General features: G+C 42.1%; 1 protein-coding gene across 3 annotated transcripts; it reads right to left on the bottom strand.

Moving 5' to 3' along the window:
* Positions 1-1,411: 1,411 nt before the first annotated feature.
* LOC109894758 (zinc finger protein 205-like) lies at positions 1,412-22,037 on the bottom strand. Of its 3 annotated transcripts, none has more exons than XM_031828140.1 (7): positions 21,576-22,037; positions 21,133-21,257; positions 15,589-15,750; positions 14,443-14,598; positions 13,263-13,374; positions 12,933-13,045; positions 1,412-2,730 (listed from the first exon to the last, which is right to left on the bottom strand). In XM_031828140.1, exons 1-7 carry the CDS (start codon positions 21,832-21,834, stop codon positions 1,795-1,797), a joined length of 1,863 nt encoding a protein of 620 aa, XP_031684000.1. In that variant the 5' UTR covers positions 21,835-22,037; the 3' UTR covers positions 1,412-1,794. The 3 variants fall into 3 exon arrangements, with proteins under 3 accessions (XP_031684000.1, XP_031683999.1, XP_031684002.1); XM_031828139.1 differs by having other exon boundaries at positions 21,133-21,263; positions 21,576-22,032; XM_031828142.1 differs by lacking the exon at positions 1,412-2,730 and having other exon boundaries at positions 11,752-13,045; positions 21,133-21,263; positions 21,576-22,029.
* Positions 22,038-25,347: the final 3,310 nt, after the last annotated feature.

Here is a 25,347-nt window from a genome sequence, read left to right as displayed (position 1 = left end):
CAAGCAATGGGAACCTCCCCAGAAAGGAGAGAGGCTTGGCGATGATAGGGGCAGCAACCTTAAAGAAGAAAGTGTCTAAACCATCTGACCCAGATGTTTTTTTGGAGGTCAAGTTTAATTAAGGAGCTCCTTTAGCACCTTGGACTCTGTGACTGCCTGCAGGGAGAAACTTTGTAGCGGGCAGGGGAAAAACAGGGAGAAGCATGAGGAAATGTTGGACAGGCACCTTTTGGAGCTGCCTTATTCAAGAAAGAGACCGAGTTTGTTTGTATGCTGTGATATGAATGAACCCCAGAATTACATGCAAAACAGCCCCCCCAAAAATACAGTAATGAGGTGGGGCTCAAAACAGCTCTGCCTCACCTGCCCTGAATGACAGGTCACCACTGTGTAGTTATACTTTATTTACATAATTACATAAAAAAAACAATAAAAAAAACAATAGTTTTAATGTTGCTGCCGGGACGCTAATCTAAATACCAACAATAAAACACTAACGTGAAAATTGTTCTTGGTCATGTTTACTTCCGTTTACGATAAAAAGAAAGGATCTTATTGGTTGAAGTCATAGCTCAAAGGGTGTGTAGCTGTTCTTTGAGACACGGCACTGCTTTTTACATTACACATCAAATCTCCTATGATCAGTATCTTTCAAGCTGAGAGCAGACTTGTTAATTGTCTGATTCCTCAGACTGCAATACATCTAATTTGTATATACAACCTGAAACGAATGTAACATTGTGCAAATGTTCCTTACAAGCAAGAATATTGAGTCAAATTACATGTGAACTTACTCTACACTGGTGATCTGTGCGGTTTGTCCTTCTGTTGCTCGAAAAATTATTGACAGGAAACTGACTTTTTAGAGCACTATTACAGCCGTTTTAAATTATTATCACCTGGCACGTGCACAAAATCATTTAAACACCTGCAGACTTCAGATTCATGAATACTTTGCTTTTCCATGTACTTCCGTCTTGTGCACAGGCAAAAAAATCTTGATTGCCACACACAGAGATACACGTTTTGAAGTCGAGTTAATAACACTGTCCTGTTGATATTTTGTCTAACATGTCTACCAAGAGAAGGATGAACACCACGGACAATCGGCAGAGTAAGTTCAAATTAAGTTTATTAAACATTCTGACTTGTAAGGGGACGGTTTGTCATTATTGAATGTATAGGTGCACAGTGTTGGCATAATTTGAAGGCCACGTTTCGTGACTAACTTGTAAGGAAAGAACAGTGTGTTCATAAGAATAGAGCAGAAGAGAAAATAATGATAATCAGCTTTTTGATATGCCACACTGGAAAGGTGGATGGATTATCTTGGGAAAGTAGAAATGCTCACTAACAGAGATGTAAACAAATTTGTCCACATTTTAGAGAAATAAGATTTTTGCACATCTGGAACATTTCTGGGATCTTTTTATATTTTAGTTCAGTGTACATTACACATAGCAATAATAGGATATTTTATCTTTCGAGCTGAGCGCAGACTTGTTTAGAAAGAACAGTGTGTTAGCAAGAATAGAGTAGAAGAGAAAATGATTAATTTATTCCATCTACATCACCTCAGTAAGGTAAAACAATGGTCCTTGTTCTAGCCTAGGTTTACTGTCTCTCTAAAAACAGATTTACACAAGCCTGTTTCAATTGACAAATTAACAAAGGGTTAATGAGGGATATGTGGTTAATTACTCTCTTACCCAAAGACACTTCACACGATAACTATAATATGTCAGCTAAAAAATGGTTCCCAGATATCCCCTGTGTACATCTCAAGCCACACTGCTACAATTTCTCCACATTGTGGACACTCCTGTGTCTGATAAGGTTACTCAGGAAGGAGAAGCTCTTGTAACATAGTTTGCACTTGAAGGGCTTCTCCTTGGTGTGAACGGTCTGGTGCTTCTTCACATAGCTCGCCTCAGCGAAGCGCTTCCCACACGTGGGGCAGGCGTACGGCTTGTCGGCGTCCGTTCTAATGCTCGGCCTCCCATGTTGTGACCCAATGACACCAGAGGAGGTAGAAGCAGAAGCCACCACCCTTAGGTGGTTAGTCTTTGAGCTCCCTCCTTGACCTCTGCCCATTGTTTGGGTGTTGTTGGGATTGTGTGCTGTGTTATAGGCTAGGTACCTCTTGTGGTGAACGCCCATCCTGGCCCTGTCTGTATTTGTGGGGTAACCATGAGGTAGCTGAGGAAGGCTGGACCCAGGCTTCCCCTGAACCCATTCACCAGGCATTAGACAAGATCCTGAAGGAGAAGACAGACTTGCTGATAGACTACTGCCAGGAGGGTCTCCTACCACTCTCTGTGAAGGCTGAAGCCCAGGGTGACCTGCTCTGTTCATCATGGATACTGTGGTGTTTGTATCATAGGAACAGGAGGGTCTATCTCTATCAGCCCCAGGTCCTGCTTCATCCCTGCACTGAGACTGTGAAGAGAAGGGTTTGGCCTGCAGACTGGATCCCTGACTGGAGCCTCGGTCTCTCGGATGACCACCAGGACTGAGGTTGTTCAGTCCACCTGTCCACTGGTTGTGTTCTGTGTGGTGATGGAGTCTCTGTCCCTCGTGGTTCAGTCCTAGTTCCGACTCGGGAAAGAAGAGCAACGGCTCCTGATCCAGGGTTCTGATCTGGGGCCAGGGTTTTTGACCAGCTGCTTCAGAGGTCCAGGCTCTCCCGTCAGCAACACCGGACATCAGCCGGTCCTCATGGACCGCAGACTGTTAACACAAAATTGTACAGAAGAGCATATAAAAGGTTTATATAAGAAACTCTTGCTGTACACACAGAAACATTTATATACCAAGCCCCCTTGTGCCCTATTGCTATTATGAACTGGTTACAAATGTAATGAGAACAGTAAAAATAAATGTTTTGTCATCCCTGTGGTATACGGGTGTTAAGCATTCAAGGCTCAAACCACCCAGTTTATAATAAAATGTCAACCAAAGTCAAGCCCATCTCTAACACTGTGATTCAAGTATCAAAATGGAGCCACTGGAGGTTATTTTATTTTATTATTATTTATTTTATTTTAAAATCAGCAGACCACGTGTAACTGCGCCAGCCCAGAACCTACACATCTGGCTTCTTCAGCTTCGGGATCATCTGAGACCAGCCACCCAGACAGCTGATTTAAACCGTGGGTCTGGACAAACAAAGAATTTCTACACAAACTGTCAGAAAAGGTCTGAGGAAAGCTCATCTGCGTGCTCGTCGTCCTCACCAGGGTCTCGACCTGACTTCAGTGGGCAAATGCTCACCTTCAATGGCCACTGGCATGCTGGAGAAGTATGCTCTTCACGGATGAATCCCGGTTTCAACTGTACCGGGCAGATGGCACACCAGATAGTGACTGGTTTTCTGATCCACGCCCCTACATTTTTTTAAGGTATCTATGACCAACAGATGCATACCTGTATTCTTAGCAGTGTTGTAGTACTCAAGACATGTTGAGTGTCTGTCTTGTGTCGGATACATTTGTACTCAGTCTTGACTCTGTCTCAGACAGTGAAGCCTCGTAATATCTTCCAGAGACCAGCGGAGTAAAAAAATTCATAATTATCAGCTTTCATTCAGTAAGTGCATAAAACCGCTTTGTTTTCTGTAAGATATGTTAGATTAAAGAATAACGCATTGTACAAGTCCCTACATACGGGGTCTGGGAAACAGCCCAACTAGTCGATTACCTATCAACTAGACTCCATAACATTATTGTTTCAATAGAAAGTGCAAACATAACAGCACAACCATTAAGTTCTTAACAGTCAAATCATAACAAATGAAAATGCATTTTCTTTTTACTTCAGTTGTTTAATTAGACCAGAGGACATTTCTCCAAAATGTCCCCATGTGCAGTTGCAAACCGTAGTCTGGCTTTTTTTAATGACGGTTTTGGAGCAGTGGCTTCTTCCTTACTGAGCGGCCTTTCAATTTATGTCGATATAGGACTTGTTTTACTGTGGATATACTGTAGATACTTTTGTACCTTTTTCCTCCAGTATCTTCACACGGTCCTTTTTGCTTTTGTTCTGGGATCGATTTGCACTTTTCGCACAAAAGTACGTTCATCGCGAGGAGACAGAACGTGTCTCCTTCCTGAGTGGTATGACGGCTGCGTGGTCCCATGGTGCTTATACTTGCATACTATTGTTTGTATGGACGAACGTGTTACCTTCAGGCGTTTGGAAATTGCTCCCAAGGATGAACCAGACTTGTGGAGGTCCACATTTTTTTCGGAGGTCTTGGCTGATTTCTTCTGATGATGTCAAGCAAAGAGGCACTGAGTTCGAAGGTAGGACTTGAAATACATCCACAGGTATACTGCCAACTGACTCAAATTATGGCAATTAGCCTATCAGAAGCTTCTAAATCCATGACATACTTTTCTGGAATTTTCCAAGCTGTTTAAAGGCACAGTCAACTTAGTGTTTGTAAACTTCTGACCCACTGGAATTGTGATACAGTGAATTATAAGTGACATAATCTGTCTGTAAACAATTGTTGGAAAAATCACTTGTGTCATGCACAAAGTAGATGTCCTAACCGACTTGCCAAAACCATAGTTTGTTAACTTCTCTAGGATAGGGGGCAGCATTTGGAAATTTGGATGAAAAGCATGCCCAAATTCAACTGCCTGCTACTCATCCCCAGAAGATATGCATATTATTAGTAGATTTGGATAGAAAACACTGAAGTTTCTAAAACTGTTTATATCATGTCTGAGTAGAACAGAACTTATGTAGCAGGCGAAACCCTGAGAACAAACCATTCAGATTGTTTTGGGGGGTCACTCTTTTCAATGGGTTTTCATTGGGAATCCAGATTTCTAAGGGACTTGCTTGCAGTCCCTACTGCTTCCACTGGATGTCACCAGTCTAGAAATTGGTTGAGGTTATTCCTTTGTGTAATGAAGAAGTATGGCCATATTGAATGAGGGTCACTTCATGTGTTCTGTTTGATAGAGGCGCATGACCAGAAAGCATGCTTCAGTTAGTTTTCTTCCTGTATTGAACACAGATCATCTTGTCTTCAATTTTATTGATTATTTACTTTAAAAAATACCTAAAGTTGTATTACAAAAGTAAAGTTTGCCAAAAAATGTCAAACTACAGGTAACCTTTGAGATATTTTGTAGTCACGTTGCGCAAGTTGGAACCGGTGTTTTTCTGGATCAAACGTGCCAAATAAATGGACATTTTGGATATATATGGACGGAATTAATCAAACAAAAGGACCATTTGTGATGTTTATGGGACATTTTGAAGTGCCAACAGAAGAAGCTCGTCAAATGTAAGGCATGATTTATATTTTTATTTCTGCATTTTGTGTCGCGCCTGCAGGGTTGAAATATGTTCTCTTTTGTTTATGGAGGTGCTATCCTCAGGTAATAGCATCGTTTGCTTTCGCCGAAAAGCCTTTTTGAAATCTGACATGTTGGCTGGATTCACACGTGTAGCTTTAATTTGTTATCTTACATGTGTGATTTCATGAAAGTTAGATTTTTATAGGAATTTATTTGAATTTGGGGCTCTGCGTTTTCTCTGGCTTTTGGCGAAGTGGGACGCTACCTTCCCACATATCCCATAGAGATTAACAATACATTTGTGGAGTGGTTGAAAAACTAGTTTTAATGACTCCAACCTAACTGTATGTAAACTTCCGACTTCAAATGTAAGTAGTGATGGAAGTGCTGGCAGGGGATGAGGATGCTGAGGCACTCTCAATTTGTGCGTAGTTCTGCGGGGGTGAGTGAGCTCGAGGCAAACGCAACAGGCTGGCCTGCATAAGGCAGCATCCAAGTCCACTTTGGCTGGAGTCGCTTGGATTGTGAAACGCTTTATAACACTGTAGTAGAGCAACACTGATATGGATGAAGCCAGAGATTTCAGCTCCTGCACCGCGGTCTCATTTTTGGGTAGCCAGTGCCAAGGTGTGTCTTTGTCCAGCAGCCAGCGCAGATGCTCACAAACTGCTGATAGGTGTGACATGAACTTTGCAAAACCGACAAGACGCTGTACTCCTTTTGCATCAGACGGGTTTGGCATGTCGAGGATCGCTCTGACCTTGTCATGGTCCAGCTTCAGGCCTTTTGCCATGAGAATGTGGCCATGGAAGTGGAGGTCTTTCACCTTGAACTGCAGCTTCTTAAGGCCAAGGTGCAGATTAACTGATCGGCAGCGCTCCATCAGTGCTAGGAACTTCACATCGTGGTCACGTTCTGCTTCTTAGTGTGTGTCACCATGGCCTACGATCATCAGCGATGGGTTCAATGCCCTTGAGCCCAGCCAATAACTTGTACTGCTTGTGTTGGTGTACCTCAGGCGCCACAGAAACACCAAACTGGAGTACTCTCCTGAGTACAGCTTTAGTCTAATATAGCAGGGCAATGTACAGCCCCAATGTATTCATGCATGTAAATGTCACTTTCACTGTTCTTAACACTGAGTGACATCAACACAGTGAATCCTGCCCTTTTAGCTTTTGAGACACTTTTGCAGTGATTATTAGTTCCACAAGCTCTGCATGGTTTTCCGTAGGCAGGGCAGTGCTCTTTGCGTGTGGGCATTTCCACAGTGTTCACCGTTCGTTGTGAATTACTCTGCCTTGATTGGTTTTGTCTGAATGTTTGCCTGGCAACAGTGTGAACAGTATCAGCGTCGGTGCATGGGGTTTAGATTTCTATTGCTCTCATTCTCATAGCAGTGCGGCATATTTCAATGGCAGTTGCTAATGTTAAGCCTCTCCCTTGGTTGATGTCGACGCGTGTCCTCATTTGCAATTCCCAGTAGTATTTTGTCCCGAATCAGTTCATCTTTCAATCCCCCGTATTAACAAGTAGCGGATCTTTCTCTCAAATGGGTTACAAATTTGTTTACTGACTCACCCTCTTTCTGTTTGGAGCTTCCAAAATCAAACTGCTCGTAAATGACGTTCCTGGTAGGTCTGAAGTAATTATCCAATGCATCCAGCATGGCCTTTGCATCACACTGTTGTTGAGTGTGAGATTGCGCAGGTAGATGTGCCTGGACTCTCTGCCCATTAAGCTCCTCAGAGTTGCTGCTTGGAACTCATTGGGTTTTTCATGTTGACCGGTTGCCAGCGCATAGTCCTCGAATTCATCCCTAAAGTTGTCCTAATTAGAATTTCAGTCCCCGGTCAGAACGTTCGCAGCCATAGCGATGGAATAGATCTCTTTGCCTTAGGTTGTTAGTGATGCTAACTAGCCAGTTAACGAGTTGATCAGTGGTGAGACGAACGTTATCAGTAGGAAACAGTGTGTGTTCTCATGAAGAAGGAGTGCACTTGTTGTAAAACGGAGGCTATAAGCAGGTATAAATCAAACCATACACATGGTTATCAGATGTTAATGCGAGTGTAGCGAAATGCTTGTGCTTCTAGTTCCGACCATGCAGTAATATCTAACAAGTAATCCAACAATTTTGTTATGGCCATTTCGTATACTCACTGCTTAATCCCCACTGACGCGTATCAAAGTAGTGTAGTGGAGGTATACGACTTATCACTTATGTAGTACAATAGAGAAATCATGCACAAAGTATCCTACACAATCGCATAGCACGTGAAATATATTCACATGCGTGGCGCACAGATAGCTTAGTTTCAGCAGAATGTCATCTACAGGCAGCAAGCGCACACAGCTCTGGTTTTGGCATGGAGCAGCTCTCAGAAGAATGACATCAGTAGCCGGTAGGGTAGGTAGGAAAGACTTTTCAACTTATGATATCTACAAGTAAATGGGTATGCAAACCAGGTATTGAAAAGGTTTGTGCCAAGGTCTTTGTTAGTAGGCTATTTGTGATGCACAATTCAGTCATCATGCCCCGTTTTCATCAGGGGTGCAGGCATGGCCAGGCACACCCTATTCGATTGAAAAATAATAATACATTAATAATACAATAATACATTATTTTTACAAAAATACTCCACACCTCCACAAATAGTTTTCTTGTTTTCCCCAGACTTCCAAAATGGCTCGGGTTGTGGTTTAAGCATTGTGGACTTAGAAAAACAACAAAAATGTGATGTTATATTTTAAAAAGTGTGATTGAGAGTGCCAATTTGAAAAAGATATAGGAATACTAATAAAAAAACATTAGGGAAACATCGGGTATTTGTATTTATTATGCCAAAACAGCAGATAATTTTGCTGGACCCCAGGAAGAGTAAGGCAGTTTATACAATTTTAAAAACAATACATTCACAGATTTCACAGCACACTGTGTGCCCTCAGGCCCCTACTCCACCACATCTACAGTACTAAATCCATGTTTATGTATAGTGTGCATGTTATTGTGTGTGCATGTGGCTGTGCCAATGTTTGTGTTGCTTCACAGTCCCCGCTGTTCCATAAGGTGTTTGTTTATGTTTTTTTAAATCAAATTTTACTGTTTGTGTCAGTTATTTGATGTGAAATAGATTTCCATGTAGTACTGTGTCTGTTCTGGACTTGGCGATTCTGAGGAGACCTCTTGTGGCATGTGTTGTGGGGTATGCATGTGGGTCCGAGCTGTGTGCCAGTAGTTTAGAAAAAAGCAAGGGGCCTAAACAGCTACCCTGGGGAATTCCTGATTCTAACTGGATTATATTTGAGGCTTCCATTAAAAACACCCTGTGTTCTGTTTGACAAGTAACTCTTTATCCACATTATAGCAGGGGGTGTAAAGCCATAACATAATACGTTTTTTCCAGCCGAGACTGATCGATAATGTCAAAAGCTGCACTGAAGTCTAACAAGACAGTCCCCACAATCATTTTATCATCAATTTCTCTCAGCCAATCAGTCATTTGTGTAAGTGCTGTGTTTGTTGAGTGTCCTTCCCTATAAGCATGCTTGAATTCTGTTGTCAATTTGTTTACTGTTTATTGTATCTGGTCAAACACAATTTTTTCCAGAAGTTTACTAAGGGTTGGTAACAGACTGATTGGTCGGCTATTTGAGCCAGTAAAGGGGGCTTTACTATTCTTGGGTAGCTGAATTACTTTAGCTTCCCTCCAGGACCAAGGACACACACTCTCTAGTAGGCTTAAATTGAAGATGTGGCAATATCATCTGCTATTATCCTCAGTAGTTTTCCATCCAGATTGTGAGACCCCGGTGGCTTGTCATTGTTGATAAACAATACATTTTTCACCTCTTCCACACTGACTTTACGGAATTCAAAAGTACAATTTGTCTTTAATTTGGTCCGATATACTTGAATGTGTAGTGTCAGCGTTTGTTGCTGGCATGTCATACTTAAGTTTGCTTAACTTGCCAATTAAAATGTATTAGTAGTTTGCATTATCAGTGGGCTTTGATGAATGAGCCATCTGATTCAATGAATGAAGGAGCCAAGATGGCTTTTTTTTCTCCAAGAAATGTCATTTAACTTCTTATGGCTGGGGGGCAGTATTGAGTAGCTTGGATGAATAAGTTGCCCAAACTAAACGGCCTGCTCCTCAGTCTCAGTTGCTAATATATGCATATTATTATTAGTAATGGATAGAAAACTCTAAAGTTTCCAAAACTGTCAAAATATTGTCTGAGTATAACAGAACTGATATTGCAGGCGAAACCATGAGGAAAATCAAACGGAAAGGAAGTGGCTTCTATTTTAAACTCCATGTTCCATAGCCTGCCTTTGCTCCATTTAAAGGGATATCAACCAGATTCCTTTCCATATCACTTCCTCAAGGTGTCAGTCTTTAGACATAGTTTCAGGCTTTTATTTAGAAAAATGAGCAGGAAAGATAACATCGCGTCATTGTATGGCCGGGTGCCAGCAGCGTTTTGGATGCGTAACAGAGTTTGGGCAGCCATTGCCTTTCCCTCTCCGACTGAAAGACAGTTACGGTTGATATATTATCGATTTATATATTTTAAAAACAACCTGAGGATTAATTATAAAAAAACATTTGACATGTTTCTGTGGACATTACGGATACTATTTGGAATTTGTCTGCGTTGTCGTGACCGCTCTTTCCTGTGGATTTCTGAACATAACGCGCCAAACAAACGGAGGTATTTTGGATATAAAAATAATCTTAAATGGAACATTTGTGTAACTGGGAGTCTCGTGAGTGAAAACATCCCGAAGAGCAAAGGTAAACGATTAATTTGATTGCTTTTCTGATTTTCGTGATCAAGCTACTTGATGCTAGGTGTACATAATGTTTTGTCGAGCGATCGATAAACTTACAAACGCTTGGACTGCTTTCGCTGTAAAGCATATTTTCCAAATCTGACGCGACAGGTGGATTAACAAAAGGCTAAGCTGTGTTTTGCTATATTGCACTTGTGATTTCATGAATATAAATATTTTTAGTAATATTATTTGAATATGCAATTCAGCGGTTGTTGATGACAATTATCCCGTTAACGGGATGGCAGCCATAAGAAGTTAAGGTGCCCCAATGCTTTTTACTATCATTCGTTATATAATTTCTCTTTGTTTCATAGTGTAGTTTATTTTGATTTAGTCACATGATTTCTTAATTTGCAGTACGTTTGCCAATCAGTTGGGCTGCCAGACTTAATTGCCTATGCTGGGCAGGCCATTTTGGGAAAATGTGAGTATACCCACTTCTCCATGGGGCCGATGGAAAGACTGCAGCATGATGTTAAAGGATAAGCAGTCCATTCACAGAGATAATAACCCAGTAGGTCCCAATCATAAGAAAAGAAAAACACAACCATTGGGGGCGACGCATTTCCTAATGAAAATGTAGAACTATTACTTCCCACTGCAAAAAACATTTAACAAAGTAACCGGTGACCTAAAGTTTAAATGCAACATTGTTTCATACACAAGATATTTTCAAAGAGATGGCTAAGAAAAGCAAGTGAGCTCCAATAAAACATTTCAACTCACCAGATGATCATTTGAAATTTAACTTCTTGTTGGAAGTTATTGTTGAAAAGGGAGAAGCTAACATTAGCAACATCTTCTTCAATAACTGCTGCAGCCACTGCAAACGAGCCTACAACTAAAGATAGCTAGCTCGACCATGAGAACTACTGCTCACTATAGCGCAGTGACCTGTTGGCCATTGAGAAGGCAGATGTTTCCATATGTTTTTTTTGTAAAAACGGTTCAACCCATTCATTACAAGTCAAAATGTAATTGGTTGATTCCATTGTCACGCCAGAATTTTGCCCTTATACAGTTGAATGGCAGATCCCTTCTGCCTAGGTTCTGGTGGCCTAGCCAATGGCAAGCTAGATTTATCTACCCAGAGACATCATGATTGAATCTTTTTTCTCTTGAGTGTTAACCCTTTCCAACAAAAATGCAATAGATTAAATCAGAACATAATTGAAAATAGTAATGTAAATAGCATTATTATATTACAAATCCTTAGCCCTTCTCTGAAGATGTAGAAGGACCTCATTGTTCCCCACTGTGTTTGGGTTAGTAATTTGTAGAGTGGCTCTATTTTCCCTTAGCATGCATCCTTATTTCTAAAGAAATACTGGACATGTTTAACTCTTACAATGGTGGCGATTGGACAAAATACCAATCGTCTTGAATTGGTCTCGCTTTAGGTGGTCTTGAACACAACACTTAATCCAAATCATGTGAAATCCATAGATTAGGGACTAATGAATTCATTTTAACTCAGTAACATTTTTGAAGTTGTTACATGATGCATTTATTTTGTTCAGTGCAGAATAACTTATGTAAATCTGGTACCCTTGCTTTGATAAATTACATTTTAAAGTACTTTGGAAAAGTTTCAACATTACACACATCACTACTTTATTTAAAGTAAACATGAATTAAGGCACTATCATTTCCTTATTATAAAACACCAGTATTAACCTAAAGGGACAGAGTTGTCACTCTTCATCAGTGAAGCATATTTACAAACACCATCACCATATAATTTACTCTGTCTCATACTCAGTCTTTCCTCAGTTCACCTCATCCAGTTCCCTATACATCCAAAACCAACATAATTTACTGCAAACAAAATAATTAGTACTACATATCACTATACTCTATACATGGGCTGTGTGCATTTTCTGCTGGTGTATCCTGAGAGAGCTCTTCTCTGAGAACCTCTTCCCGCAGTGCGTACAGGCGAACGGCCTCTCTCCCGTGTGGACCTTCAGGTGCATCTTCAGATGGTGCTGGTGGGAGAACCTTTTCTCACACTGGTGGCAGCTGTAGGGTTTCTCCCCTGTGTGGACTCTCTGGTGCAGCTTCAGCTGATGCTGGTGGGAGAACCTTTTCTCACACTGGGGGCAGCTGTAGGGTTTCTCCCCTGTGTGGACTCTCTGGTGCCTCTTCAGATGGCCAGCCTGGGCAAAGCGCATGTGACACTGGCTACAGCCAAACGGTTTCTCCCCAGTGTGTATCCTCTGGTGGATCTCCACGTGTTTGGGGAAACTGAAGGCTTTCCCACAGAATGAACATGGGAAGCGCTTCTCTTTGGCGCTGCCACCTTTACTGATTCCATCTCTACTACTGTCATTGGTCAATGGGCTTGTGTAGCCATTTAGTGTTGAGGCACTGGCATTGTCTGAGGTCTGGTTTAACATAAGGAGAGTGTGAGGAGCATGAAGGCCAGGGAGTGTCTGTGTTGTCGCAGGGTCCATGTTCCAGTTGATAGATCCTATAGAAGGCAGGCTGAAGCCAGCACCTGCTAGGGGCTTAACCTGAGGTGCCATCAGTCTCTCTGAATCACAACTATAGGAGCAGGACGGAGCATGGTTAGCCGAGTCGGTGTCTGTTCTCTCCCTCCATATATGGACACCTCCCCGTCCCCACAGACCAAATCTACACCTCGCCCTGGTCTCTGCCAGTCTGTTGGCATGGAGACTAAATTCGGTTGTTGTTTTGTGTTCGACTGTCTGTTTCTGGTTAACAGTGTTGTTCCCCAGCCTAGAGTTGAGGACGCTGTCCCATCCACTGACCTCGCCTCTGGTCCTGGCCTGCTCTGTGATGTTGTCCCCTGGGCCCTTGGCTGCACCGGTCTGGGAATCAGAGATGGCTGTCCAGTCTCCTCTTTTAGCCTCCATCCAATCACCTGCAGGAAGAGGGTAGAAAATAAACTTTACAAACATGGAAGAGAATGCTACATATGGAGATTTTTTTGTCAATTATCTGGTCAAGTTCATACGTTAAGATGTGTTTTTCTATGTAAACAAGTTCTATTGATTTAATTTTATGAATGAAGAAAAGGAAAATAAAAATGGTCAGGAAGATTTATTACTGTATGTAGGTTATATGTATTTCTCTCTTACCTTGCTCCCCCATCTTTAGTCCACTCAGCAGATCAATGCTCTCGGGTCCGTCTTCTATTGTCTCCTCTTTGACTATCAGCAGATCAGGCTTCCCATCCTCCATGTCTACTGACTGTAAGAGATACAGAGTGAGAGGATGTTGGATCAAGACATGTGGGTAACACTTTACGTGACACCTAGCATCATAACACGGTCATAACCGTGTCAATATCTCAACAGCTGACATAACCTGTCAAAATATGGCAATGAGACATACTTAGACCTCTTGTGACCTATTGCATTATTTTATGGCTGGTTATGACACCTACATAAGAGTGTCAAAACCCACAAATCCTACCTGGAACATTTACGGAAATTGACCATACTCATATATTATTGTAATCGTGCACACATTGATGTCAGACATGCACCTTCCCCAATGCTTTGTTGCTGATGAATGCAGGAGCAGATTTCAAGAGCAGGAAAAGACACCCTCTTTTTGACTGATGACTGACATAGGTCTATCACGTACATGCCCTTATCTGGCTTATATGATTGTCAAGAAGCATCAGGACTGTGTCAGTGTATTTTCTTTGTCCAAGTAAAGCGACACAGGATGGTCATAATGCTTCATGGGTGTCAAAGTGTATTTTCTACAAGTTACTTAAAATATGATAAACAAAAACGACTAAAGAATTCATTTACAACAAAGGATGTAAGGAACTTCTTGGCAGGGAAAAAACACAGTTGAATACATGTGGGTGCCATACAATAATGTAATATAGATCACAACATGTGTAAATATGTGTCATGACAGTTTTATGACATGGATTAGACCGTGTCAAAATGTGTTATGTAAAGTGTTACTGAAATCGGATATATGGAGCATCTTCTGATTGGGCAATGAGGGATTGCTAGGAGTACTATGCAAACACGCTAGTTGATTTGATTACTTGACATTTTCATGGTTTGATCATTCAAAAGGCATGGTTCCACACTTAGGACAAAATTAATCAAGACCTGGGCCCGTATCCACAGAGTCTGAGTTGAAGTGCTGATCGGGTATCAGACCTGATCGTCTTATTCATTATGAACTAAAAGACAAAAAACGGATCCTAGATCAGCACTCCTACTCTGAGAGGCATTGTGGCTATGGACCCTGACCTAATACCATACAGACAGTAGTTCACAGTGGGCTCACCTCAGTGAGACTGTGTGTGGTCCTGTGCTGCTCAGCTGGTTCCTCTGTGGGTTCAGGAGGAGGTGTAGTCTGGTTGTCCTCCATGACCATGGTCCCCTCAGGGTTCCCCAAACCCTCCTCCTTTACCAGCTGCACCTCTGGACCTTCTTCCTCCTCCTGGAAGAGACAGGTGATACAGATCACACAGACATACACTGCCTCAGGTACGTACACACAGATAATAAACATGTTCAACATGGAGTGTTTACCCATGTCCACTACATGAGACCTGTACTGTAGTTATAATTATTTTGCTGTTGTAAAACCAATCATGTAGACATAAATGATGTTGTGGGTAAAAATAAGTCGGCTCATCAGACTAAATCTGACTCAAATATTTTGACTTGTGCAGTAGGTGTTTGTTAGTGTGTGGGTATATTTAGTAAGTCTATAATGGTTATAAAGCGCTGTCTTATTTTTATTGAGCTACAGTATTTTCCCCAACTAGTCAAATGTTTTCATCTGACTTCCCTTTTACCTCCTGCACAGCCAGTAAACATTCCCCATTTTGAGTTTATTGGTCACATCCTCTGCATCCATTTTGCTGTCACATGAGTTACAGCATTCAGTTTGTTATAACCTATTTATTGATGCGATTATGATATGCTATAGGTCAGGCCCTATTTGTCGCGTGCATGCGAAGCATACATGTGTCTCAAAGACAGCAAGGGTTGAGGGAATAGGGAATGTTTTTCCTAAACAAATGAGATTTTGGTAACATAGCCTTTACAGCCATTTCTGACTGAAAAGTTGTTGCAACACAGACAGGGCTATACACACACTGATGTTCTGTGGTCACTGCAGCAGGGAGGAGAGGGAGAGACAACGGGTGCTAGTAACACAGTCACTCTGTCCTTTTTTAAAACAAAGTGCAGCAAGTCTGAGCCAGGCGGCGCAATCAAATCAATTGTGGTCGGACTCCCTCTAATCATTTGTGTGTCTTAATTGTTTCATCAAACAGTTCGCTTAAAGCATCAACCAATCTGCATATATTTGATGAAAATAATCAATTGGTCAAAAGAAAAGACAACTTAGTCGGTGACAGCCTTTGTGTTACAGGTAAAGTCTCTGTGTCGGTCTCTGACTTGAGGACGGCGTTACACTGACCTCAGTGATGTTTCGTCGGGTCCTGGGCTGGGGCGAAGGGAGTTCCACTCCAGCCTCTTTTCCAGTCTGGATGTGTCTGCTGTCTCGTGGGTCCTCTCCTTCAGTCCTCTCCTGCTTGACCAGAGAGAATCTTCCAGGACCTGAGGCCTCTGCATGTGCCGACTGACACAAGAGAATTAGGCTATTAACTGTTAGGGGTGTGAACATTAAAATCGGGAACGTTTAGAAAAATGCACAGTGCATTTATCACAAAACTACCACTAACAGGTCCCGATCATCATCATCATCATCATCATCATCATCATCGTAAATGGAACCATTTAAATGATGGTGTAATGGAATTACTTAGATTTCACTTTAAAATGCATGCCAAACAAAAACCATTGATTTCAAAGTTTAACAAACCATACAACTCTATGCACAAGGACTATTTTGAATAATTTATACAGAGAATTTCAAAAACACATTTACCGGAAGAACTGTACAAATGCACATTTTGCTAACAGAATTACAGTAAAATTTCCCTATTTTATGCAACCATGTTTTCCAAAAACTTGAATATCTGCTCTGACTTAAGATTCAAAGATGTCTGCAGAAATAAATGGGGTGTCAGCTATGACATGACACGCTGAGTTTGAAGAAATGTCTCTTGGTTATTGAACTACAGTAGGTGAAGTTAACAGAATTACATCAAGGGTCCCTGATCTGTACTATACAGAAATGCATAATTATAGGTATGAATATCATTCTCTTCATTATGATGGATCCTGAATAGGTACACAAAAGGTAGAGAAATATGTAATATCTGTATTTTGCATATTTGGTTATTATTCTACACACTGGCTATTATTCTAATGAGCTCCACCCCAAAACAAGACCACCTTTGGTTGATCAGGACCAGACAAAATTTGAAACCATCAGACGTCTGTTTCACCAGTTTGGACATCGAAGTACAGTACTTTACTGTACTCGTGTGTTCTGTAGTTTTCCCACGGCAGTCATTTAGCGGTTCGCCACGGCAAAATCATTTATCCCACGGCAAAAAAATATGCCACATGAAAAAGGCGCACATTGAAGATGCTAGAACAGTTCACATTTAATTTCCTCTACAAACAAAACGAGTAATGACGAACAAAACCAGGCATTCCCATACTAGAATAGCTTATCTATTAACTAGTCGGCTTGTTGTGCGTACTATTCGAGAGAAATATTCATATTAAGTAGGATTGGGCGATATTTGGGGAGACCTCTTCTACGATATGCGACTCCAAATATCGCGTCTCAATATATCGTCAATGTCAAATATCACAATATTCAATTTAATTATATCGTCCCAACCCTACTCAAGGCACATTCAAGTTGCGACTTGCGAGTGCCATAGAGGGGGGAACAAGCAGTCAATGCACAACAATTCATAATGCAATCGCAGGGGGAAACTGTTTTAATGGCCTTTGTTAAAAAGAGGGGGTTCCCAGCTTTCCATTCCTACTTTATTTATTTCTCAACTCCTAAATATGCGCGAACTGCACCATTTTGAAACAGAGTTTTTAGCCGTGGTACGTTACTGCTTCACAATGAGTCCATAGGGGAGAGTGGGGCTGTATGTAACACGGATCAAGTGTCGGGTAACTTTGGGTAAAAACCCACCCTACCTCAATTTTTGTTAATAGGCTTAAATTGTTATGAGACAGATGTTTTTGTTGAGAAAGAGTAGTGGCATCCAGGGAAAGCTTGTCTAAAATTTTGTGCACAAATTTGTTTACATCCCTGTTAGTGAGATTTCTAATTTCCCAATGTAATCTATCCACCTGCCAGGTGTTGCAAATCAAGAAGATGATTAAGCAGCATGATCATTACAAAGGTGCACTCCAATATGAAAGGTGCACTCCAATATGTGCAGTTTCGTCACAACACAATACCACAGATGTCTCAAGTTTCAAAGGAGCATGCAATTGGCATGATGACTGCAGGAATGTCCACCAGAGCTGTTGCCCGAGAATTGAATGTTAATTTCTTTACAATAAGCTGCCTCCAACATCGTTTTAGACAATTTGTTAGTATATATGGCGTTGTTTGGGCAAGCAGTTTGCTAATGTCAACATTATGAAGAGTGCCACATGGTGGCAGTGGGGTCATGGTATGGGCAGGCGTAAGCTACAGAGAATGAACACAATTGCATTTTATCAATGGCAATTTGAATGCACAGTGATACTGTGACAATGTCCCAGTTCTTCCATGCCCTGCATACTCAGACATATCACCCATTGAGCATGTTTGGGATGCTCTGGACCGACGTGTACAACAGCGTTTTCCAGTTCCTGCCAATATCCAGCAACTTCGCACAGCCATTGAGGAGTGGGACAACACTCCACAATCAACTGCCGGATCAACTCTATGCGAAGGAGATGTCGCGCTGCATGAGGTAAATGGTGGTCACACTGGATACTGACTGGTTCTGATCCACGCCCCTGCCTTGTTTTTTTAAAAAGGTATCTGTGACCAACAGATGCATGTCTGTATTCCCAGTCATGTGAAATCCATAGATTAGGGTCTAATGAATTTAATTCAATTGACCGATTTCCTTATATGAACTGTAACTCAGTAAAATCTTTGATATTTTTGTTCAGTGTATAAACTGCATTACTGCATAAACACACTTATGAGTGCACCACTCGTTTGTGCTATTAGAAGTAACAAACTCAAGGACTATTTCATTTGTTTATAAGAAAGAATGTGCTTTATTTTACAAGTTTAATTCATTGTAATAGGCTACCTGTTGGTTTGGCATGGGCCCTCAGATCCTCAAAAAGGTTCTACAGCTGCACCATTGAGAGCATCTTGACTGGCTGCATCACTGCTTGGTATGGCAACTTCTATGCATCCGACCACAAGGTGCTACAGAGGGTAGTGCATACGGCGCAGTACATCACGGGGGCCGAGCTCCCTGCCATCCGTTGGTGTCGGGCAAGCAGTGTTGCTAGCGCACGCACTTCACACCTCATGCAAAAGGTCATTGCATTGGTTAGTCCCGTTTTGGAGTCATGCTATATTTGGAAAATTATCCATTCTATTGCTTAGCCAATAACTGTAGCAATTATGATTTAAGTTTGTCTATCGGATTTCCTTTTAGTGTCTTTTACAATGATCTAGCCATGTATCCGCTTAGTTTGCATCGTGTGTGCATCGGTATGGTTTCTCTCCAACTGGGTGTGCCGGGGGATATTGTGGGTATATAAGCCCCGTTCTTTACCATTATCAGTAGAACTGCTGTGAAGATAGCAACACGTTAAGTTCTCTAAACAAAATTCTCAGTCGAGTGAGGTTTGTTGGCCCGTTATAGGCTTTATGCGTTTTGCCTTTCAGTTGCTATTGCATGATTTTGCCCTTTGTCGACTGCAAAAGGCTACCAGGACGTAATTGTTGGATCAATTCTGAGCCATTTTTGTAAATATTCACCTTGTAAAGTGCACTTGTAAATAAAACCTTACATTTTGGACCATATTTTTTTCAATGGTTCTCTTGTGCTCAAACTCTCCTGTTAGACTGCCGGATCCCGTGATATCTTAACACGGTAGTTGAAACAAAAAACAATTGTGTAGCCTATTTGGCGCGTGTACAGTTAGGCCCTAAAGCTTGGCTTATGCATATAATAAAAGAAAGAAGCCTATAGATATGAATTGCACATGTATGGATTTATGCATTGTTTTCTCTTCTATCAACCCACCCATACAATATTCCATGACACTAAATCCACCCGTCCCGCGGAATGCGGATATAACCGCGAGCAATGCGGTTATGAGTCAACTCGCACATCACTAGCCTATATTTTATTCAGTGTTTATGCAAGTTTTGGGCCATAACATTCAGAGTGCAGCTACTCTTCCTGGGGACCACACAAAACACAGTGCATAAGGAATGTATTCAGACCCCTTCGCCTTTAATCACATTTTGTTAGACGTATTCTGAAATGGATTAAATTGTTTTTTCCCCTCAATCTACACACAATACCCTATAATGACAAAGCCTAAACAGGTTTTAGAAATGTTGGTAAATGTATTAAAACTAAAAACTGAAATGTAACATTTGCATAAGTATTCAGACCCTTTACTCAGTACTTCTTGAAGCACTTGACAGCCTCGAGTCTTCTTGGGTATGACGCTACAAGGCTGGCACACCTGTATTTGGGGAGTTTCTCCCATTCTTGTGTGCAGATCCTCTCAAGCTCTGTCAGGTTGGATGGGAGCGTCGCTGCACAGCTATTTTCAGGTCTCTCCAACGATGTTTGGTCAGGTTCAAGTCTGGGCTCAAGTCCGGGCTCTGGCTGGGCCACTCAAGACATTGAGACTTGTCCCAAAGCCACTCCTGCATTGTCTTGGCTGTGTGCTTAGGGTCGTTGTCCTGTTGGAAGGTGAACCTTCGCCTCAGTCGGAGTGCTCTGGAGCAGGATTTCATCAAGGATCTATGTACTTTGCTCCGTTCATCTTTTCCTCAATCATGACTAGTCTCCCAGTCCCTGAAAAACATCCCCACAGCATGATGCTGCCACCACCATGCTTCACTGTAGGGTTGGTGCCAGGTTTCCTCCAGATGTGATGCTTGGCATTCAGGCCAAAGAGTTCAATCTTGGTTTCATCAGAGCAGAGAATCTTGTTTCTCATGGTCTGAGAGTCCAACACCAAGCGGGCTGTCATGTGCCTTTTTCTGAGAAGTGGCTTCTGTCTGGCCACTACCATCAAAGGCCTGATTGGTGGACTACTGCAGAGATTGTTGTCCTTCTGGAAGCTTCTCCCATCTCCACAGAGGAGCTCTGACAGTGACCATCGGGTTCTTGGTCACCTCTCTGACCAAGGCCCTTCTCCCCCAATTGCTCAGTTTGGCCTGGCAGACAATTCTAGGAAGAGTCTTGGTGGTTCAAAAATGTCTTCCGTTTAAAAATAGAGGCCACTGTGTTATTGGGGATCTTCAATGCTGCGTAAATATTTTGGTACCCTTCCCCAGATCTGTGCCTCGACACATTCCTGTCTCGGAGCTCTACGGACAATTCCTTCGACATCACAGCTTAGTTTTTTTTCTCTGACATGCACTGTTAACTGTGGGACCTTGTTTAGACAGGTGTGCGCCTTTCCAAATCATGTCCAATCAATTTAATTGACCACCGGTGGACTTGATGTTTCTACTTCATTGGATGATTAATGGAAACAGAATGCACCTGAGCTCAATTTTGAGTCTCAGAGCAAAGGGTCTGAATACTTACGTAAATAAGGTATGTTTTTTATTTTTAATACATTTGCAAAAATATCTAAACATGTTTTCGCTTTGTAATTATGGGGTATTTTGTGTAAATTGATTAGGGGAAAAATGTATTTAATCAATTTTAGAATAAGGATGTAATAACAGTGGGAAAAAAGGGAAGGGGTCTGAATACTTTTCCGAATGCACTGTACATGTAAGCAAGTGAATAGCTAAGGAAAGCATTGCTGAAATAAACCGTACACATTTGATTTACAAAGTAACACATTTTTTACATAACACTATTACACTAACCTCTATCACAATCACATGCTGGGTTGAGGTTCCACTCCCCTCATCAACAGTGATTGGTTGGTCATCTCGCCATGTATTGTGTCCCACTGGCTTCACAAAGCTCCTGTGGCCTCCAGTGAGATGTCCTTCACCTGAGAGAGTGATTGGGGTAAAAGAGGTGGTTAGGTTAACTATGGTCATTGCGCAACAGTACACAAATGACACTGTCTAGAATTGGCCAGGATGTAAGGTAACACTTCTCATAACTTCTTGGTATACTATTTATTGAACGAAATGCAGTAAATGAAGAAACTAGTTAGAATGTGATATTGTTGTGCTATTGTTGTGCAAGACGGCTTAGTAATCAGGGGGATTATTGCATACGATCTAAAAAACTGACCAAGACCCAATTCCGGTTAACCACATCTGTGGTAAACAAGTCGCGCATATGGGAAAGGGCCTACCTCTTGCCATTCCTCTGTATCGGTCGAGGATCTTGACACTTCTGGGACGACTGGCGAGGACGCGCTCCCGTGATACCTTCAGTTCCAGTAGCTGTAGTTTCCTCCGCATTGCCCTGTTTTCTTTCTGGCTTTGAGTGATTTCCAAACGAAACACTGCATAGTCGTCGTCTACGAGTTTACAGATCTCTGCCACGGCTGCATTCGCTAGCACCTCCATGATGGAGGCTATTTGAGTGTGAAAAACCATACATTGATCCATTGTTCGCTAGCTAACGTTAGTAGTTACCGAGAACAATTATCAACCAAGTCCGGTCTCCAACGTGAATTAGACACTACCTGGTGTATGTTATGCTGTTAAATGTGTCATATTTTGAATTACAATGTGTTAATGCACGGCTAAATAACGACAAACGCTAATGTGGAAATTATTCTTGGTCACTGTTCACTTCCGTTTATACTGAAGAGAAAGGATCTTATTGGTTGGCATTGTGGCTGAAAGGGTGTGGTTGAATGTTTAAGTTATGCGCGCTGTTTTTTTACGGTACTGCTTATTACGTTACAAATCAAATGTACTATGATCATTATATTTCAAGCTCAGCTAAAGAATGGTTCCCAGATATCCCCTGCGTAAAACTCAAATCGTAGTGGTGTGGCTTATCTCCACTGTGGACACTCCTATGTCTGTTAACATTAGTCAGGAAGGAGAAGGTATTGTATCATAGTTTACACTTGTAGGGCCTCTCCTTGGTGGGAACGGTCTGGTGCTCCTTCACGTACTGTAGTTTGCGTTAGCAAAGCATTTCCCACACGTGAGGCAGGCATACGGCTTGTCAGTGTCCATCCTAATGCTTAGCCTCCCACATTGTGACCCAATGACACCAGAGGAGGTAGAAGCAGGGGCCACCACCCTCAGGTTGTTAGTCTTTGAGCTCCCTCCTTGACATCTAGCCATTGTTTGGGTGTTGTTGGGATTGTGTGCTGTGTTGTAGGCTAGGTGCTTCTTCTGGTAAGTGCTCAACCCGACCCTGTCTGTATTGGTGGGGTAACCATGAGGCAACTGAGGAAGGCTAGACTTGAACCGAGTCACCAGGCATTAGACAAGATCCTGAAGGAGAAGAAAGGCTTCCTGTTAGACTCCCACTACCCTCTGTGAAGGCTAAAGCCAAAGATGACCTGCTCGGTTCATCATGGATACTGTGGTGTTTGCATCATAGGAACAGGAGGGTCTATCTCTATCAGCCTCAGGTCCTGCTTCATCACTGCACTGAGACTGTGAAGAGAATGTTCTGGGCTGCAGACTGGATCCCTGACTGGAGCCTCCGTCACTCTGATGACCACCAGGACTGAGGTTGTTCTGTCCACTGGTTGTGTTCTCTGTGGTGGTGGAGTCTCTGTCCCTCACGGTTGGGACCTGGTTCAGACTCGGGAACGAAAAGGGACGGCTCCTGATCCAGGGTCCTGATCCGGGGCCAGTGTTTGTGACCAGCCGCTTCAGAGGTCCAGTCTCTCCCGCCTTCAACACTGGATATCAGCAGGTCCTCATTGACTGTAAACACAAATTTAACTGAAAAGCATAAAAGTTTATAAGAAACTCTTTGCTGTACACACAGACATATGATATTATAAAATGTTAACTGTCAAGCCCCATCTTGAACACTGTGATTTAAGTACCTAACAATATTGAGCCATTGGAGTTTATTATGGGGAGGATGTCAATGTGTTGATTCAAGAATTAAGTATGTTTCGGTTCGACTGAGAGGAGGGAAACTCAGTCCTTGTAATGATGAAAAATAACCGAGTCAATCAGCACTGAGTCAATTTTGTATTTAACTTCAACGAAATGGTCATATACTCACATAATGTTAAGTATAGTACTTTTATTGCACAAAGTGATACGTGACAAGTAGAATAACTTTTATCACAAGCTGGTACCTGACTTGCCTAGTTAAAAAAGAAAGAAAGAAAGAACCCTAATTGCTCCAGGGTCGCCATCAATAATGGCTGATCCCTGGCCGTGACCCCAGGCCCCAAGGGTGCCCCCCCCCCCTGTCACTTTTCATTAGTGAATAATCTTTAGACACCATCACATCAACCATCACCATATCATCTACTCTGCCTCATCATACTCATTCTTTCCTCAGTTCACCTCATCCAGTTCCCTACTACAACCTAAACTAACGTAATTGATGACAAACTAACTAGTACTACATCACATCACTATACACTACTGTTGTGTGCATTTTCTGCTGGTGTATCCTGAATCTACTCTCTGTGTACCTCTTCCCGCAGTGCGTGCAGGTGAATGGCCTCTATCCCGTGTGGACCTTCAGGTGCATCTTCAGCTGGTGCAGGTGTAAGAACACCCTTTCACACCGGGGGCAGCTGTAGGATTTCTCCCATGTGAACCCTCTGGTGTCTCTTCAGATTGAACGAGTGGGAGAAACTAGCCTGGCACAGGTGGCAGCCAAACTGTTTCTCCCCCATGTGCATCCTCTGGTTGATCTCCACGTGTTTGGGACAACTGAAAGCTTTTCCACAGAATTAACACGAGAGTCGCTTCTCTTTGTGTGTGTTGTAGGGTCCATGTTCCAGTTGATAGATCCTATAGAAGGCAGACTGAAGGCTGCACCTGTTAGGGGGTTTAACGGAAGCACCATCAGTCTCTCTGAATCACAACTATAGGAGCAGGACGGAGCACCACTAGCAGAGAGACGACTACGGGATGCTGGCCCTCTAGGTAGAGTTGCAAAGAAAAAGCCATATCTCAGACTGGCCAATAAAAAGAAAAGATTAAGATGGGCAAAAGAACACAGACACTGGACAGAGGATCTCTGCCTAGAAGGCCAACATCCTGGAGTCGCCTCTTAACTGTTGACGTTGAGACTGTTGTTTTGTGGGTACTATTTAATGAAGCTGCCAGTTGAGGACTTGTGAGGCGTCTGTTTCTTAAACTAGAGACTAATATACTTGTCCACTTGCTCAGTTGTGCAGCGGGGCCTCCCACTCCTCTTTCTATTCTGGTTAGGGCCAGTTTGCGCTGTTCTGAGGGGGGAGTCGTACACAGCGCTGTATGAGATCTTCAATTTCTTGGCAATTTCTCGCAAAGGAATAGCCTTCATTTCTCACAACAAGAATAGACTCACGGGTTTCAGAAGAAAGTCTTGGTTTCTGGCCATTTTGAGCCTGTAATTGAACCCACAAATGCTAATGCTACGCATACTCAACTCGTCTAAAGGCAAGTTTTATTGCTTCTTTAATCAGAACAACAGTTTTCAGCTGTGCTAACATAATTGAAAAAGGGTTTTCTAATGATCAATTAGCCTTTTAAAATTATAAACTTGGATTAGCTAACACAACGTGCCATTCGAACACAGTTGGTTGCTGATAATGGGCCTCTGTACGCCTACATAGATATTCCATTAAAAATCAGCCCTTTCCAGCTAAAATAGTCATTTACAACATTAACAATGTCGACACTGTATTTTTGATCAATTTGATGTTATTTTAAATGGACAAAAAAAAGTGCTTTATTTTCATTAACAAGGACATTTCTAAGTGACCCCAAACTTTTCAACGGTAGTGTATGCTGAGCACTTGTTGGCTGATTTTCCTCCACTCTGCGGTCCAACTCATCCCAAATCATCTCAATTGGGATGAGGTCAGCTGATTGTGAAAAAAAAATGATAGTCCTACTAAGCGCAAACCAGATGGGATGGCATATCGGTGCAGAATGCTGTGGTAGCCATGCTGGTTATGTGTGCCTTGAATTGTA

Source organism: Oncorhynchus kisutch, linkage group LG7 (genome assembly GCF_002021735.2).
Source record: "Oncorhynchus kisutch isolate 150728-3 linkage group LG7, Okis_V2, whole genome shotgun sequence".
NCBI lineage: Eukaryota > Metazoa > Chordata > Actinopteri > Salmoniformes > Salmonidae > Oncorhynchus > Oncorhynchus kisutch.
This window is presented reverse-complemented; position numbering and strand designations above follow the sequence as displayed.